A 16,900-nucleotide genomic window follows, 5' to 3' on the forward strand; every position below is an offset into this window, starting at 1 on the left:
AACTTGGGCAAGCTACTTAACCCCAATTAAGCAAAAAAAAAAAAAAAAAAGAATGTAACTGCTTTTTATGTGACACAAATGAAATGATGACTGCTCTATAAAAATTAGCTAAGTGATTCCTTTTACCTATTGAAATAGAAGTAAATTATTAATCCATGTCAGAAATGTCAGAAAAGTACAAGCACATATAATCTAAATACTGATGTTAAAGTGAGCAAGTCCATGTATTACCTAGAAAACCTTCAGAGACCATAGTTTGGAAGTCATTTCAATGAAAACAATTGGAATTTTACTTCAGAAAGAGCAAATGTCATAAAGGACTGACTATGTATTGTCTACACACACACTGAGAGGACATATAGGTGACACATTTAGTTACAGCATTAATCATCATTTTAAGCATGTTTCAGTATTTTCCATATTTCTTAAAATGAAAAACTGTTTGCTCTATATGGAATACTTTTGGTCAAGTATGAAAAATAGCAGGCCCCCCCCCCCCCACTAAACCACCCAGCCCCAGCTTCTTCTTACTTCTGGCAGAGGATGTCCCATGCTGGAGATTCTCTTGCAGGAGAGTTTGGTTGTGGCTGGTACATCTGACTTGCATGGTGATGACAAAATGGGATTTGAGTTGGTTTTCCACAGTTGTCCACAGCTCATCAATTCCATGCCAAGAGGAATCCTTTGAGGTTCCTCCAAACAATCCAATGTGTTTCCAGCCAAAATACTGTAGAGTTGACTGGAGTACTTCCCCCATTTTCTGAACAGGTGACACAAGATTCATGTAGGTATCATACAAGAATCTGTTCTCCAGTCTTGTTGTTTGCCTGACAAATCCAAACATGGGAATATTCCATTGTGAAGCCAATAAGCCAGTTACCTGGGAAGTGGAAAGGACTCTTCTTTATGAAGGCATTCATAATTCAATAAAAGTCTCATTCTAAAGTACCTTGATAAATGAATCATTCAGTGAGATCAAACCATATCCCTACTTGGATAAAAGTCACAGGCCCTGTATCATTAAATATCCAATACCTTTATTTTTATGGCTAAGTAAACTGAGGCCCTGAAAGGTAAGGTGACAGAATAAGTATTCCTATAGTAAAAGCATGGTTTGCAATCTTGGTATTCAATCCAAAGATTTTTTTGCATAATAGTAAATTTTTCTCTCATTTATACTTGTAGTAGTAACCTCTGAAATCTTTGTGAATAATTTACTAATTCCCTTTATATAGGAATCAGATGGGAAAAGGAGGGGATAGTACTATTTCTCAACTATTCAGCCATCTTTGATACACAAAAAGGAAATCAAGTGCTCATTAGGGCTTTCCCATTGATAAATATGCTCCTCTTTTCAGCACTGAAATCTAGGAGTGTCTGAGCTAGGTTTGAAGGTTGAATTGAGGTTTTACAGATGCCTACTCAGCACAGGTGTAAGCAGGTCTTCAGGTTCTCAGACATATCTGATCATACGTACATACCATTCATATATATATATATATATATATATGTATATATATAAATATACACACACACTCATATACACAGCAGAGATTTTATATGAATTATCTGTATTTCCTGTATATATACACAAACTCAGCAGAGAATATGTGTTTGTACATATCCTTTGAGCTTCACAACATTTCCTTGAAGAAGATAGGATAGTATTATAATCATTAACTGAACTTTCCAGATGAGAAAAACGAAGCTCAGAAAAGAAAAAAGGATAACCAGCCAGTGATCGGATAGAGAACATGGAATGGTGATGACACTGGATTTGAAATCAGAGACCCTAGCTTTGGGTTCCCAGCTCTACATCCTGTGATGTGTGTAATCCTAGTTAAGCCACCTCTCTGCCCTGGGCCTCAGATTTCCCATCTGTGAAATGACCTTTAAGATTTATTCTAGCTCTAAACTTCTGTGATCTTTACCATATTCTTAAAAAATATTTCTTAGTTTTTCTTCATAATAAACCTTTACTTTTGAAGATAGAAAAACAAACAATGGGTACTATGTATCTGGACCTGATTTGATTTTTTTTTCAATTAACAAACTTCTTTTTTTCTCCCACCTCCTCCCCTATACCTAGTCAGGGGCAGCTAGGAGGTGCCATAGATAGAGAGCAGGACCTAGAGTTAAGAAGACCTGAATTATAATCTAACTTTGGACATTAGCTGTTCGACCCTAGATAAGTCTCAATTTATCTCAGCCTCAGTTTCCTCATACATAAAATGGAGATTAATAATAGTACCTACCTTGTAAGGTTGTTGAAAGAATCAAAGGAGATATTTATAAAGCACTTTGCAAACTTTAAAGTACTGTAATACTTTATATAAATTCTAGTCAAGCAAAATAAAATCCTACAGAGATCAAGTCCAAAAAAATACTTAGGGATCATAAGAAAGGAAATGCTGAAGATAACATTATTCATAATGGTCAATGCAAAACTCATGAAAATACACACCCAAGTATTTTTATTGGGGAATTGTAGTAATGATTATCAGAAGTTTTGAGCTTGGTTAATATCACCATTGATTGTTCCCTTTTCCAGAAAAGCACATCACAGTAAAAATTGCATGAACATTGCATACTCCACCTCTGCTGCTCCTGGGCAGACTGGTCCAAAGAGGGCAGAAATCCTTTCTTTCTGGACTTGCTTGATAAACGCATCCAGGGATTCTTTGGCACTGCAGGCTGAGTTGGCATAAGTGAACTCCATGGTATAGTTACCCAAGTAAACCGGGTCAGAATTGACCTTCTCCATGGCAATCTGAATGGCAGCACCCAGTCTCTGGGCACTAAAAGAATTTGAGATGTTCCAAGGAGCTTGGAAGCCCACAATGAGCTTAGTATCCTCTAGACACATGACCAACAGGCTGGGAAAGAATACAAAAATAAGGGTTAGGTGGATAAGACAATGGGTCATCTTCCCATACAGACCCAGCTTGAGCAGGCAGTTCTGAATGATCCTGAGAGCCATGGGTTGTCTTTAACTCTTAGATCATCTCAGTACTTGGAGCCATAGCCCCCCAGCTGCTTGTCCTGGCAGCTTAAATGATAGTGAGTCCCACCCCCAGGGATTGTGTCTTAGTTGTTTTTAATTAAGTGACACTAATTAACTGGAACCTTTCTTTCCCTGGAGCCTCTTCTAACCTAACACAGAGAAGAGAGGCTGGAGTCAAAATCAAAACAACCTGAATCCTGGTCCCAACACTGACCCTTCACTGCATCATTCACTGTCTTCCCTTCAGTTTCTAGATCAGTTTCTTGATCTGAAAACTGAGGGTGATAAAACCATTTCAGCTTCTCTCCCAAGTCTCACTGCACCCACCTCCACCGCCATCCTGGGTAGGGGGGATCAATAATGATTGTGGATGTGAAAAATATTTTGAAAAGTTATATGTTTATTGGCACATACCCAAATCCATCATCACATAGATGCATACTATTAGGCACAAGGAAGACCCAGCAAAAGAGAAGGAATAGTTCAATATAAATCCATTTCCAACTCAATCAAAGAAAATGTCTTGCCTAAAGTGACTGTTCAGAAGTAACAGTTTTGTTCTTGAAGTAAGAAGCTCTAAATATTTTAGAAATAACATAGATCATACTTCATTTCTCTGAGTCTGAGTGTATTCATATAGCAAATGGAGATAACAATACCCCCCTTACCTACTTTTCAGAGCTATTGTGAGGATCAAATGAGATGATGTGTATGAAATTAGTATGTAAACTATAGCTTACAATGCAAATATAAGTTCTCTTAAGGACAGATGCTCTAGGGGCATCTAGCCATGCCTACAACTCCAGGAAAGTCTGCCAATGTCAGTCAGTCAAGAAGCATTTATTAAGCACCTACTATATGCCAAAAACTATGCTAAATAATGGAGATACAAAGAAAGATAAAAACAGGGTCCCTGTCCTCACATTCTAAATACACAATGGTATTAAAGCTCCAATTCTACAACCTAAGCCTCTGGAATGCCCTTCAACATAGTATAGACCTTCTTCACATTCTCTTTTCTCTTCAAGTTCATTTCCTCTTGTTTCATTCAAACAAATGGACAAAGATCCATCACCTACTAATCCAATAACCCCAAATCCTTTAATTCTTAATTTTCCTTAGACTCTGCAATGGTGACCAATCCCATGCAGTACTTTGTTTTATAAAGTATATTATTTCATTTGATCTTGACAATGTCTTCATGAAGACACTTTTATTTCCATTTTACACATGAAGAAACTCACGTGCAGAGAATTTGGCTCATTCACCAAGGTCAAACAGATAGGAACTGGCATAGGAAATTCCCACCTGAGGAACTTCTCTTTACCGATACAGGTCTCTTCACTATAATTTAATTTTAGAGAGTTGTCAAAAGCACTGAAAAGTTAAGTGTTTGAGGCAAGACTTGAATCCAGGTCTTTGCTGTTTCAAGACCAGCTCCCTTTCCATTATACCACAACCAATGAATGCTATTGAATCATAGAAAGTCAAATAGGAAGTGACCATAGTCTGAACCCCTCAAAGGACAGATGTGGTGAAGAACCCTTGTTCAGATTCACATAGCAAGTGAGTGACAGAGGTGGGTATAGAACTTATGATTCTTCTGATTTTCAATTCCAGATTCATTGTACTCCACCCAAATGCTTCCCTAATAAGGGAACCAATATCATATAACCCAGATGGTCTGAGCTTTCCAGAAAGCTATCCACTATAGCATAGTAACTCTTTTTAGACAATTTAGGTTATCCTCTTCTGGATCAGATTTAGTCATGTCTGCTTTTCCATCTAATCTCAGAGTCTCTGCCTTTCACAGAACCCAGTATTGACTAAGTAAATATTTATCTAGGATGCTTCTACAGCCAACAGCAAAATATGAAACATCCACATGTCTCCTTCTTTAAAAACATAATCCAGGCAAATAGTTTGCTGATTTCAATATGTACATTGCAAACAAAACCAGAGGGAGTTCTGTGGAAAGTTATTACTATGTCATCCTTTTTATGCCATTGATGGTGATGATGATATTGCTATTTCTCAAAGAGAAAATTTTACTAATGATTTTCATTTACAGAGTTCATAAATAAGGCTTTGTTATTAAGTTTGCATAAAGAATCAATCCTCAATTTTCACAGGGTAACATACCTAGAAAATGACAACAAAGTAAAAAATGCAAATGTCGATACATTGAAGATATGGGAAATAGGGGTTAGGTTTCTGCAACCACCAAAAACTGTAATCTTTCACTAGAGATTGCTGAAAATATACCTTTCTTCATACAGTTCTTTATAACAAAACATTATGTACTTTTCCTAACACAGTAACTATGAAATAACCATAAAATGTAGCACACAAAATACATGCAAAACATTTCTTCTCACTAGTAATTCCCTAGAATTCTGTGACCTTTTGTGTTATCTCAATTTTTAAAAAAATATTTCACATAATATTCACTTTTCATAACACATACAACCTAAAATGTCATAAATACTTTCCTGCTTTTTGTGAATATAACAAATAGTGTATTTGTTAACACCAAACTCTTAGTTGAATAGAGACATTCTAGCAGGAAATTAATCTAATGCCTTTATTTTCTCACTAAGCTGAATCACCGACTTTGCCCCCTTGGACTTAGAGCCCAAAGGACTTGTACTATGCTTTAGGGACATAACTGCAACACAAAATTTGAGTTTTTAAGGCAAACAATGAAAATATGAAACAAATGCATGGTGAGGTCTTTACAACAGGAGGATGAATAAGACCAGTGAGGAACCTAGTAGGATATTCCACAAACTTAGGCCGCTCAAGCCTCTCATTTAAAAAAAAAAAAGTTTACTGCAAATGACCGCTAACGTGCATGGCTGACAACATGAAAATGAAGATTATGATGTTAGGGGCAGCTAGGTGGTGCAGTGAATAGAGCACAGGCCCTGGAGTCTGGAGGACCTGAGTTCAAATCTGGCCTCAGACACTTAACACTTACTAGCTGTGTGACCTTGGGCAAGTCACTTAACCCCAATTGCCCTGCCTTACACCCTCCAAAAAGACAAAAAAAAAATTATGAGGTTGCTAATAAAAATTTCAGGAATGTGAAATCCTTAAAGTTAAATGCTCAAATGTTGAGGACTGATTGTATTTTGCATTTATTTATATTCACGCAGGTTGTTTCCCCCAACGGTAAGCTCCTTGAGGGAAAGGAAAGTTTTGGTTTTATCTCTATAGCCCCATTTCCTAACACATAATAAATACTTGTAGAATGAATGAATACACACATTCAGTAATTATTACCAGAGAACTTTTTTTAAATAATATTTTACTTTTCCCCAATTATATGCAAAGACAATTTTTAACATTTTTTTATTTTAAATTTTGAGTTTCAAATTTTCTCCCTTTCTCTGTCACCTCCACCTCCTTGAGACAGTAAGCAATTTGATATAGGTTATACACATTCAATCATGCAAAACATTACCATATTATTCGTGTTGTGAAAGAAAACACAGACCCAAAGGGGGAAAAATGCTCCAAAAAGTGAAAAATAGTATGCTTCGATCTACATTGAGACTCCATCAGTTCTTTTGCATTTTTCATTATGAGTGCTTGGAAAGTGTCTTGGATTATTGTGTTACTGAGGATGGCTAAATTAGTGACAGTAAATACTGTAATACTGTTACTGTGTATAATGTTATCTAGGTGAACGTTTAATTAACTCTTGTTAATTAATAGAACTATTTCATTATTGAAACTTTCCCTAAAATAATCTTGCAGCAAAAGATTGGGGACTGGAAATTGGGAAGAATCAATCCTAGTTCCAGCTCTGTCCCTAAAGGTATGGACTGGAGCAAGTAAATTCCCACTGATCTGGAGGATTTCCCCATCTTGATAGTATACACTTAGTGTTTGAAAATCAGCACAAGCGAGTAATTGGAGCCTCAGATTTGGAGAACTGGAATAAAGAGCTTGAGGACATCCTCACAGTTCCAATTACCTAGGCTGAGAAACCATTGCAGTTGTGTCTTGTGCCCTCACGTTACTAACTACTTTGTTTTCTGAGTCATTTGAGGCTCTAATTATTTTCTGCAGAATTCTAGGACCCATATATCTCAACCCTTTGAGCAGTTCCCTGACCCTCAGGGAAAGTCAGGGAAGTAGCCACCTAAGAAGAATTCCTTTCCTTCAAGAGCCTTAATCATTAACACCCCCTTTAATGCAGTCAGGAGTTTGTTCTGGGCTTAGAGAAGGAGACTCTTAAGACATATCTGAAAAGGTCTGAGGAGAAAATCCAGTTAGGTGGCTTAATGTGGGCGGTGGCTGTGAAAGAGGGGATTGTACGTTCTCCTGTGAGCTCCCCTTCACTGACCTGTTCTAGGAAATCTTGACTCTGAGGCTGTAACTGGCCAGTGCTGCATTGTTTGACCTTTCCTCAAAGGGAGTTTTGTAACAATAGTGCTTTATTGCATGTTCAGTGTTAACAGCTAGCTGGGCTACCTCATGTCCAGCATAGGTGGATAATTTTGAGATCTACTAATGTTTTATGCTTTGTTCTTAGGATTTTCAACTCTATTTCCTGTGAAAAACAATCTCTGAGACTGATGTCCTTAATGACCGATTGACCTATGTAATGGAATCATTTCCTGGCTTTCTCATAACCATCTATCTCTTGATCTTTATTTTCTCCTCCTTCCTCCTCCCACTTCAGAACTAGTAGTATGGTGATTTCATATTTGTGGGATCCCTTTTGTTTTTATATCACATTTGTTATAACCCCACCCTTCCTTTTAGCCAAGAGAAACAATTAAACAAAACCATCTGATTCAGGAACTGTATCAGACCAGATAGGCAGTATCCCTTGCTAGTAGAATCCCTAAGCCTCTCTGCCATGATGGAGCAGTAAAATCCATTTTCAGTTCTCTAATACATTCACTGGTCTATCAGTAGCTCAAAGTTAAATGTGCTTCTTTTCATCTGTAATTATGTAGCCGCTGTGTATGTCATCTTGCTTCTGTTGTCCTTGTTCCTCATCAGTTCATATAAACCTTCCCATATTTTCCTAAATTCCCCATAGTCATTGTTTTCTTAAATTGCATAATACTATTTCATTATATTCATATTTACTATAACCCCACCCTTCCTTTTAGCTAAGAAAACAAATAAAACCATCTGATTCAAGAACTCTATCAGACAAGATAGGCAGTTTTTTAAAGTCATTCCCTAATTGATAGTTACTCACCTTATTTCTACCTCATTTCTGCTTAAAAAAATGCTTCTTGGGATATTTTAATATATATTGAACCTGTCCCTAGTGTATTTTGGGGTATAAGCTGATCACTGGGTCAAAGGATATGGGCAGTTTACTTATTTTCCTTGTATATTATTAATAGCTAACACTTGTTATTATTGGGCAGCTAGGTGCTAGGTCTAGAGTCAGAAAGATACATCTTTCTGAGTTCAAAAGTGACCTCAGATACTTACTAACTATGTGACCTTGCACAAGTCCCTTAACCCTGTTTGCCTCAGTTACCTTACCTATAAATGAGCTGGAGAAGGAAATAGCAAACCACTACAGTATCTTTACCAAGAAAATCCCAAATAAAGTGTCAAACATTACTGAAATAACTGAACACCATTCTAATCTCTACTGCACATGCCAGTGGCTATAAACTAGAAGGGAGGATTTACATATATCATCAAGGTCACTGAGAAAACTCAGTAAAAATAAATGTCGTGAAACAAAATTCAGAAGAATACAATAAGGATCATCAATATTAAATAATATCAAGACTCCTCGTAATCTGTTATCCTACTCTCAATGTTCGTTTAATCAGCACATTTCATCTTGAGTTCCAGGTGTCCCATGTAGTAGTCTAGTCCCTGGAAACATCTTCTCTTGAACATTCTAGAGTGGGCCTGTTCTCAGGGCAGTTCTGAAGGGAACTTCTCCTACTAGATCTACTTCTCTTGTTCTAAGTCACTTGCAGAGATAGCTAGGTAATTCTGTTAGCATCTGCCAGTCACAAGACTCAATATAATTTAGTACAACCTTCTAAAATTGCTTTTCCAGTCACTAGTTCATATGGTGAAAACTTACTTAAATTTTACAGATCTAAGCCTATCAACAATAGAGCTATATAAAGAACAACTAATTAGGAACCCATAGTTCACCTGATACTTCAAAGACTGCTTGCTCTTTCTATGTTTACTCAAACCCTACTATGCCTGATATGTACAATACCATCAAGAGGCTAAAAGAAGAATCTTTAAAAATCCATGAAGCCCTGACTTATAAAATGAACCCTTCTGTCTCTTAATATTATCAGACAGGAACTTCAAAATAGTAAAAGGGACATAATTTAAAATTATTTACAATTATGAATATCATTTTATACATAAAAACCTTAACCAAATGTTAAGAACTTATTACTAAAATAAATTCCAGCCCTACATATTCCATTAAACACAGCCCTACATATTCCATTAAAATGTAGAAGCCAGCCATATACATATCTTAGTTTGTAGATTGCTAACAGTCTAATCTTGTTGCTTTATCAAAGATTACTATTGCATTAAATTTTTAAAAAACTTTTACATCTCTGTCTTATCTTCCCATTTTAGGACATGTGTGTACATGCAAACATATATATGCATACATACATGTTTGTGTGCATTATGTATGTGTATAAAATTCTCATATCATCTTGAAAGAAAGCGATATGTTAAGGACCTAATCTTATATATGAATACATAACTATTAGTAAGAGGATGGCAAATGAATGCAAGAGAAAAAGCAAGAGAATGCCATTTGATTAGTTACATAGGATAAGAGTTGACCACAAATACAGATTAAAAATACTAAAACCTTTCATACTTGAGTACCATTATAGTAACTCAAATGTTTTAGTATTAATCTATTAATAGATTTAGTATTGTAATGACAAAAATGTGTATTGTTTACCTGCCTTGTTTATTGAAGCTTGCTATGGAAGGACAAAAGAGAGATATGGTTATTACAATATCAGATTGTCCCTTCAAGTGCATAAGCTGATCTGACATAAACCATAATGGGGGAAATTCCTTTAGCTCTATTTGATTCCAAGAAAAAGTCATAGTTAATCTTCAATCATGCAGCAAAGTTTTACATTATTTGCAGGGTATCATACTCTGGCCCAGAATTAACCAGGTGAGAAAATTTCCTGATCGGAAAGGAAATAGCACAATGAGAAACTGAGTCAAAAGGATCTTATCTTTGCCCATGCAAGGTCATTCCCCTCAATTTTTCCAAGGGACAGACAACACCTGTAGCAGTTCTTGGACCACACTCCTTTTGGGCAACACATGGAATTCCCTTTGAATGGTAGACTATCGATTTCATGACAATTCAGACAATCATATCTGAAAGCAAGACTGAAAACAATGTTAAATTACAGTCCCAAGAGATTTTAACTCAAATAGCAAAATTTCACAATTACAGCTAAGGGCTAGGTTACTATTATTTTTCTCATGCTTTAATAATAGTTAACAATGAACACACATAAGTACATTTTATTTACCCTTTATTAATTAAGAATTAATATTCTGGAGTTTCATACATACAGTGAATACATGATAGCTGATTCAAGACTCCAGAAAAATTCTGGCCACTGTTAGCCTCCAATTTATATAACCTATTGACCCCCAAGGCAAAATTAAAATCTTTAAATCTAAAGTCTATTGGGACTAAATTGACTCAAAGATGTAAATTTAATACATACTATTTTAACAGATACAATTTCATAATTTTCATAAGTGATTGCCAAATAATTATTCATCCTTTTTAGAAGAAAATATGCCCTATTAAATAATTAGCAGTTTTCAAACATTTTGACTGCATTCTTTTAACAGCTCAATTCATAATATAATAGCATCTAGATTAAAAGAGAAGCTACTTTTCTGACAGCAGTTTTGATATAATGGTTTCCCAAATTTCATACTATTAAAAAAATTTGGGAACACATTAACATATACAATATCATGTATTTAAAATATGAAACAAAACTGATTACCAGTCAGATGACATCAATTAGTTGAATGTTTTTCCAAATTTTCTTACAGAGAGAATCATTCATTTTTATCACTTTTGGCACTCTATACTGATTACCAGTATAGAGTACTCACATTTACTAACATGTATATAATGCTTACTGTGTGCCAGGTACTAAGCACTTTATAATTATTATGTTGTTTGATCTTTGAAACAACCCTGGGAGATGAATGTTATTTTTATCCCCTTTACAAATTAATAAACTATGGTAAACAGAGGTGAAGTAACTTAATTTGAACTCAAGTTTTCCTGATATCATCATATCATCTTTTTTTTTTTTTTGCTTTTTGGAGTGCAATTGGGCTTAAGTAACTTACCCAAGGTCACACGATTAGGTGTGTGTGTGTGTGTGTGTGTGTGTGTGTGTGTGTGTGTGTGTGTGTATGTTAAGTGTCTGAGGATGGATCCAAACTCCTGACTCCAGGGCCAGCACTCTACTCACTGTGCCACCTAGCCACCCCCTCGTCATATTATCTTAATGCCAAAAAGCAAGTGTGTTTTGTATTAAATTCTGATTTACCACAATTATCCTAATAGACTATATCTCACTGTGAGTGAGATCACATTATGATTTAATTTTAGGACAATTCTGATCAAATCATGTCTGAATTTATAATCACTAATGGTAACATTCATTATTTCAAATTTCCCAAGGGCCACTAGCTGCTAGCAACCTCAAATTTCAGGATCCAATGTTTTCAGTTAGCTAAAAATATATGTGCAATTAGTGGTTTAGTGGATAGAGGACTGTACTTGGTGTCAAGGAGACCAAAAGCAGAATCCTGCCTTAGACAGGATTTGTCTTAGCTGTGTAATATTGAGAAAATTACATAATCTCTTGGCCTCAGTTTCCTCATATATAAAACAGAGGTAATAATAGTACTTTTCTCACAAGAATGTTGTAATAATAAGATCCAATGAGAATTTATGTAAAGTGCTATCTGTTAGCTTATTATTATTATTATTATTATTACCCCAGTTATCTTCTTGGTATGCAGGGGGAGGGGAGCAGTATAAAAAATTCTTTGTAAAATCTGTTATAGGATCAGAACCTAACACTTTGCGCTGGTAGGCAGGTTGATAGGTAAGCAATATTAACTTTAAGTATAGGGTCTCTGAAGATATATGTTGCTGACTTATAAAAATATGGATTTTAAAGTCATTAGATGACTCACCAGTCCTATCTTACATTCTTAACTTCTCTGATCCAGGGGAGTAAAAAGACATCTGTCTTATCAGAAGCTTGTAGTAAAATGTCTTTATAGGAATGTACAAAGGGTAAAAGGCATGTGTATGTATGTGTCTATATAGTACTTAGAACTTCAAAAGATCTGACTTTATCATTCTGGGTGCTCCTCCCACATTTATTACACCTTTCATGAATTATGCTGGTCAGTGGGGACAGAAGATGAAATAATCAGTCCCCTGCTGGGGCTGGCCTAGACTGCCCCTCAGACAATAAATACACAGGCTAATCTCAACCCATACTTAAAACTTTTTCAGCTTTTTAAGACCTTCATACCACAAGGAGGCATTAGAGGAAATTGTATGGTATGTATATGTATGAATACACATATATATATGTAAAGTCATAGCTATAATATATTTAATGTTCTTTAGTCACTAGAAAGTTTGGGTGACTTTCAACTCAGGAAAATCTTGTTCAAAAGTTCACATATTTGAAGAAGCCAAGGGTGGGGTGGAGAAATATTAAGTAAAGGGGCAACTAGGTGGCACAGCGAATAGAGCATTGGCTCTGGAGTCAGGAGGACCTGAGTTCAAATGCGACCTCAGAAAATTAACCCAAAAGCTAGCTGTGTGACCTTGGGCAAGTCAACCCCAATTGCCCTACCTTCCCCCCTCCAAAAAAAAAGAATATTAAGCAAAACTGTGTGCTTGGCATTCAGGATACAAAGATGAATTCACTGGTCCTTGCTCTTAGGGATCTCATATTCTATGAAAGGAAAACAACATATTTATAAATATATACAGAATAGATACAAAATAAAAAAACTTTTGGGGGTGCTACACTAAAGAAAGGCATCATGTAGAAAGCAGTGCTTGAATTAAGTCTTGAAGGAATCCAGGGGTTTCAAAATTTGAAAATATGAGGATTAGTTAATAGAATTGAGCATCTTTAGCCTGGAAAAATGAGTTGATGTAGATCTGAGGAAATATGATACCTGTGGTCACAAATTTTAAACCTGTCATGTATAAGAAAAATTAGACTCTGTGTTATAGGAGGTAGAACCAGGAACAATGGATGAAGGTGGTCAAGAGGCAAATTTAGTCTTGACGTCAAGACAAAAAGTCTTAGTAATTAGAATTATTCACAAGTGGAATGGGCTATGTCAAGAGGTGGTGGATTCCCCCTAACTGAAGGTCATCCAGCAGAGCCTGGATGACCACTTGTTAGGTGTCTTATGGTGGGGATTCTTTTCTGTATAGGTTGAGGTAGATGGCCACTGTGGTCCCTTAGGCCTCTCAAATTCTGTGAAGTGGGGAAGGAATATATTTCAGTTATGTAGGATAGCCCGTACAAAGGCAAGGAGACAGGAGACAGAATGGTGTATGTAAAGAACAGCAGGAAGAGCGTGTTGCCTGGACCATAAAGTACAAGAAAGGGGAGTAATGTATGATGAGACCAAAAATGCAGGTTGAGGCCAAGTATGTAGGTTATAATACCATACAGAAAACTGGGTAGCTTAGTCAAAGCCCAGACCAATACGGTTGTTTGGGTCATTCATTTGATAACCAGAAGGCATTTTAAAAGGACACGTAAGAAATGGAGCATTTAACGATGACCACCTTATTCTCCTAGGTATGCTCTCTCCTTGTGTTTTGGTTCTCCTCCTGTCTACCTGGTAACTCCTCAGACTCTTGGATCACTCTCAGTGTGTGATGCCCCTAACATCTAGTGTCCCTCTGAAGACATTGTCCTGGGACTTCTTTTCCTTATACTCAGCGATCTCATCAGCTCCTATCTATTCAATTATCTCTGCAGAAGACACCCAGTCTATCCCGAGTTCCAGTCCTTTTTGACCAATTTCCTCTTAAACACTTCTACCTAGATGGAAGTAGACTCTGAACCCAGGTCCTCTGACACCAGAGTTGGTTCCTTTTTCTCTTACTTCTATGGTTTTTTAGTCTGCCTGGATTAAATGCAAGAAGTCTGACTTAGACACTTTTCCAATCACAAATGTTTTCTTGTTTGTTTTCTTTTCTGTTTTAAATTCCAGTAAACTCCAAAGCAAAAGATCCTAGAGGATATATCTCACAGGAATTTAATAACCAGGTGTTTAAGGTTAACAGTCTCCTAAGCTACCTTCCCCACCACTCTTCTCAATTCATGTATGTCTCACTCCATGGGCCTTTAGGAAGCAATGCTAGCTTTTAAGGGGGGAATGCCTTGTCATCCTCTTAGCCTGAGTTCAGTAAGGGGAATCATGGCGTCAATTAGGATTGCCTAGAACAGAGGTGGGGAACCTAGGGTCTTGAGGCCACATGTGCCCCTTAGGGGCACATCCTTAGGGGCGACCCTTTGACTGAATGCAAACTTCACAGAACAAATCTCTGTAATAAAAGGATTTGTTCTGTAAAACTTGTACTCAATCAGAAGGCCACACTCAAGGATCTAGAAAGTCGCATATGGCCTCAAGACTTCAGGTTCTCCACCCCTGGCCTAGAACTTCCTTCTCCTGGAGACCATCCTTAGTATGAAAGAGAATGCCCTTCCTCTTGACTTCTTTTGCTGAAGAGATCTGAAACACTCATGTTTTTTCCCTTAAATGAAAGCAAAGGGAATAGATTTAATCCTAGGCTGATAAGAAGATTTGAGAGTCCAAAGGCACCTTAGAGGTCATCTGGGTCATCAAATGAGGAAGGTTAAGTCCACAGAGAAGGGAAAGGGCTTGCAAGAGATGTTAACAGATAGTAAGAAACAAGCTGGGATTTAAAACCCAATTTTCTCACTTCAAATCTACAGTTGATTTGACTCTATCACACCTGCTCTCACTTTACCCAATATGATAGCCCACACAGGACTCCACTTTAGCTCTCTGAACCTCAATCTCCTCATCTGAAGAACAGGAGTGTTAATTTTTATGCCACCTGCTCAGAGTTAAAGATAAAACAATAAAATAGATACAAAATTTGTAAATCCTAAACACTATCAAAATAGAAAAGGTACACAAGTATTTCAACTTAGCAAAGGTTCTTGGTGAGCAGGAAGGGCACTTGAATTTGAAATTAATGTTATGCTTCTAACATTGCTTTCTGGAAGCTTGACTGTTAAAGAAGGTGACTGGTTTTTGGACATGCACCATCAAGTGGCTTTATCCATTAAAAGCAGAGGCCTCCATGGACAAAGACACATTTACAGTCAGAAAGCAAAAACTCCTTTTTTTACACAAAGATCACTATGTTCTCCCCATGTGAATGTTGTCTCAACCTGCAGGAACATATTTCTGCCTTCATTATCACAGGTGGGAAAATTGCATGGTCTCAAAGTGCACCTGAATGATTGCAGTTTAGTGAGTCTCCAGTGGATTTTTACTAGAAATTATGCACATTGGAGGAAAAGCACTTCTAAAGGTACTTTCTCACTGAGTTCTCTCTCACATTTGCCCATCTCTTTAAAGCAACATTTAACCTTGTCATGCACCCTCAAACTTCATGTGGTTACCATGGCATTTATTATAGGACTATTCATGGTTGTAGGCAGCTCCAAAGAGGTTAAAATTTTCAAATATTCCCAATAACCTTTAACCCTTCCACCTAACATTCCACAAAGTGCTCTTTGGAGCCACCTGCTGATAAAGGAGCAAGTTTTCAAAGGCCCCAGAAAACGAAGCTCGCTGTGCTTTATTTGCAATCTGTGCAACCGATAGTTCTTGTCAAAACACTTGGTTGTGCTTGGGCAAGGCTTCCTTCCTGCATAAAACAAAGTTGGATTATGGCCAGTTAAGTGGTCAGTGAGGTAGTCATGTCAGAGTCCAGCTGCAAAGGGACTCATAAGGAGCAGTCACAGTCAGAGAGGTGTAGCTTTGGCTTTGTGCTAAGGAAACGAATCCTTATATCTAGCTGTACCAAATTACAGGCAAACCTACTCCCTCCATGAGCAAGGGGAACACAGAATCTTTGAAAAGGATGTGTGTCATAGTCCAAGTATAGTTAGCCTATCCCAGACCAGATGGACAACCGATAAGGCACATCTACAGAGCTTTGTTCCACAACAGGAACTTGCTACGAGTCTCCGCCTCTTTCTGTTAAATGAAGTGGTCGCAGAAGAAGAAGGCTGTCTTAACAGATGTGAGGTTTCCAGCTGGTGGCACAGTGGATAGATAGAACACTGATCTTGGAGTCAGGAAGATTTGAGTTTGAGGCAGCTAGGTGGCTCAGTGAATAGAGCACAGGCCCTGGAGTCAGGAGGACCCGAGTTTAAATTTGACCTCAGACACTTGACACACATACTAGCCATGTTACCTTGGGCAAGTCATTTAACCTCAATTGCCCTGCCTTCCCCCCTTGAAAAAGCAAAAAAAAAAAAAAAGATTTGAGTTCAAATCCAGCCTCAGTCACTTATTAACTGTAGAAACCTGGACAAGTCACTTAACTTCTGTTTGTCTGAGTTTCCTCCCCTGGAAAAATGGTGATAGTAATAGCATACACCTTGAAAGGTTATTGTGAGGATCAAGCAAGACAATATTTTGTAAAAAGCACTTAGCAAAATGCGTGGTATACAGTAGGTACTATGTAAATGTTTATTCCCTTCCCCTTCCCTTTCCTAAGGAAGGAGAAGGGCAGCTTAAGTAGCTATCTCAGCT

General features: G+C 37.1%; 1 protein-coding gene across 1 annotated transcript in view; it reads right to left on the reverse strand.

Annotated features, from left to right (window-relative positions):
- Window positions 1-16,900, reverse strand: part of LOC138168355 (guanylate cyclase 2G-like) — a 95,408-nt gene that overhangs the window by 65,502 nt on the left and 13,006 nt on the right. The window contains exons 2-3 of the mRNA XM_069097397.1: window positions 2,597-2,876; window positions 532-880 (exon numbers count right to left, since the gene is read on the reverse strand). Coding sequence (XP_068953498.1) covers window positions 532-880; window positions 2,597-2,876 — 629 coding nt within the window. The remainder of the gene's footprint in view (window positions 1-531; window positions 881-2,596; window positions 2,877-16,900) is intronic.

The sequence above is a fragment of the Petaurus breviceps genome, unplaced genomic scaffold (assembly GCF_028583685.1).
Source record: "Petaurus breviceps papuanus isolate PSGF00001 unplaced genomic scaffold, PetGlider_PUasm1.0 37, whole genome shotgun sequence".
Taxonomy (NCBI): Eukaryota; Metazoa; Chordata; class Mammalia; order Diprotodontia; family Petauridae; genus Petaurus; species Petaurus breviceps.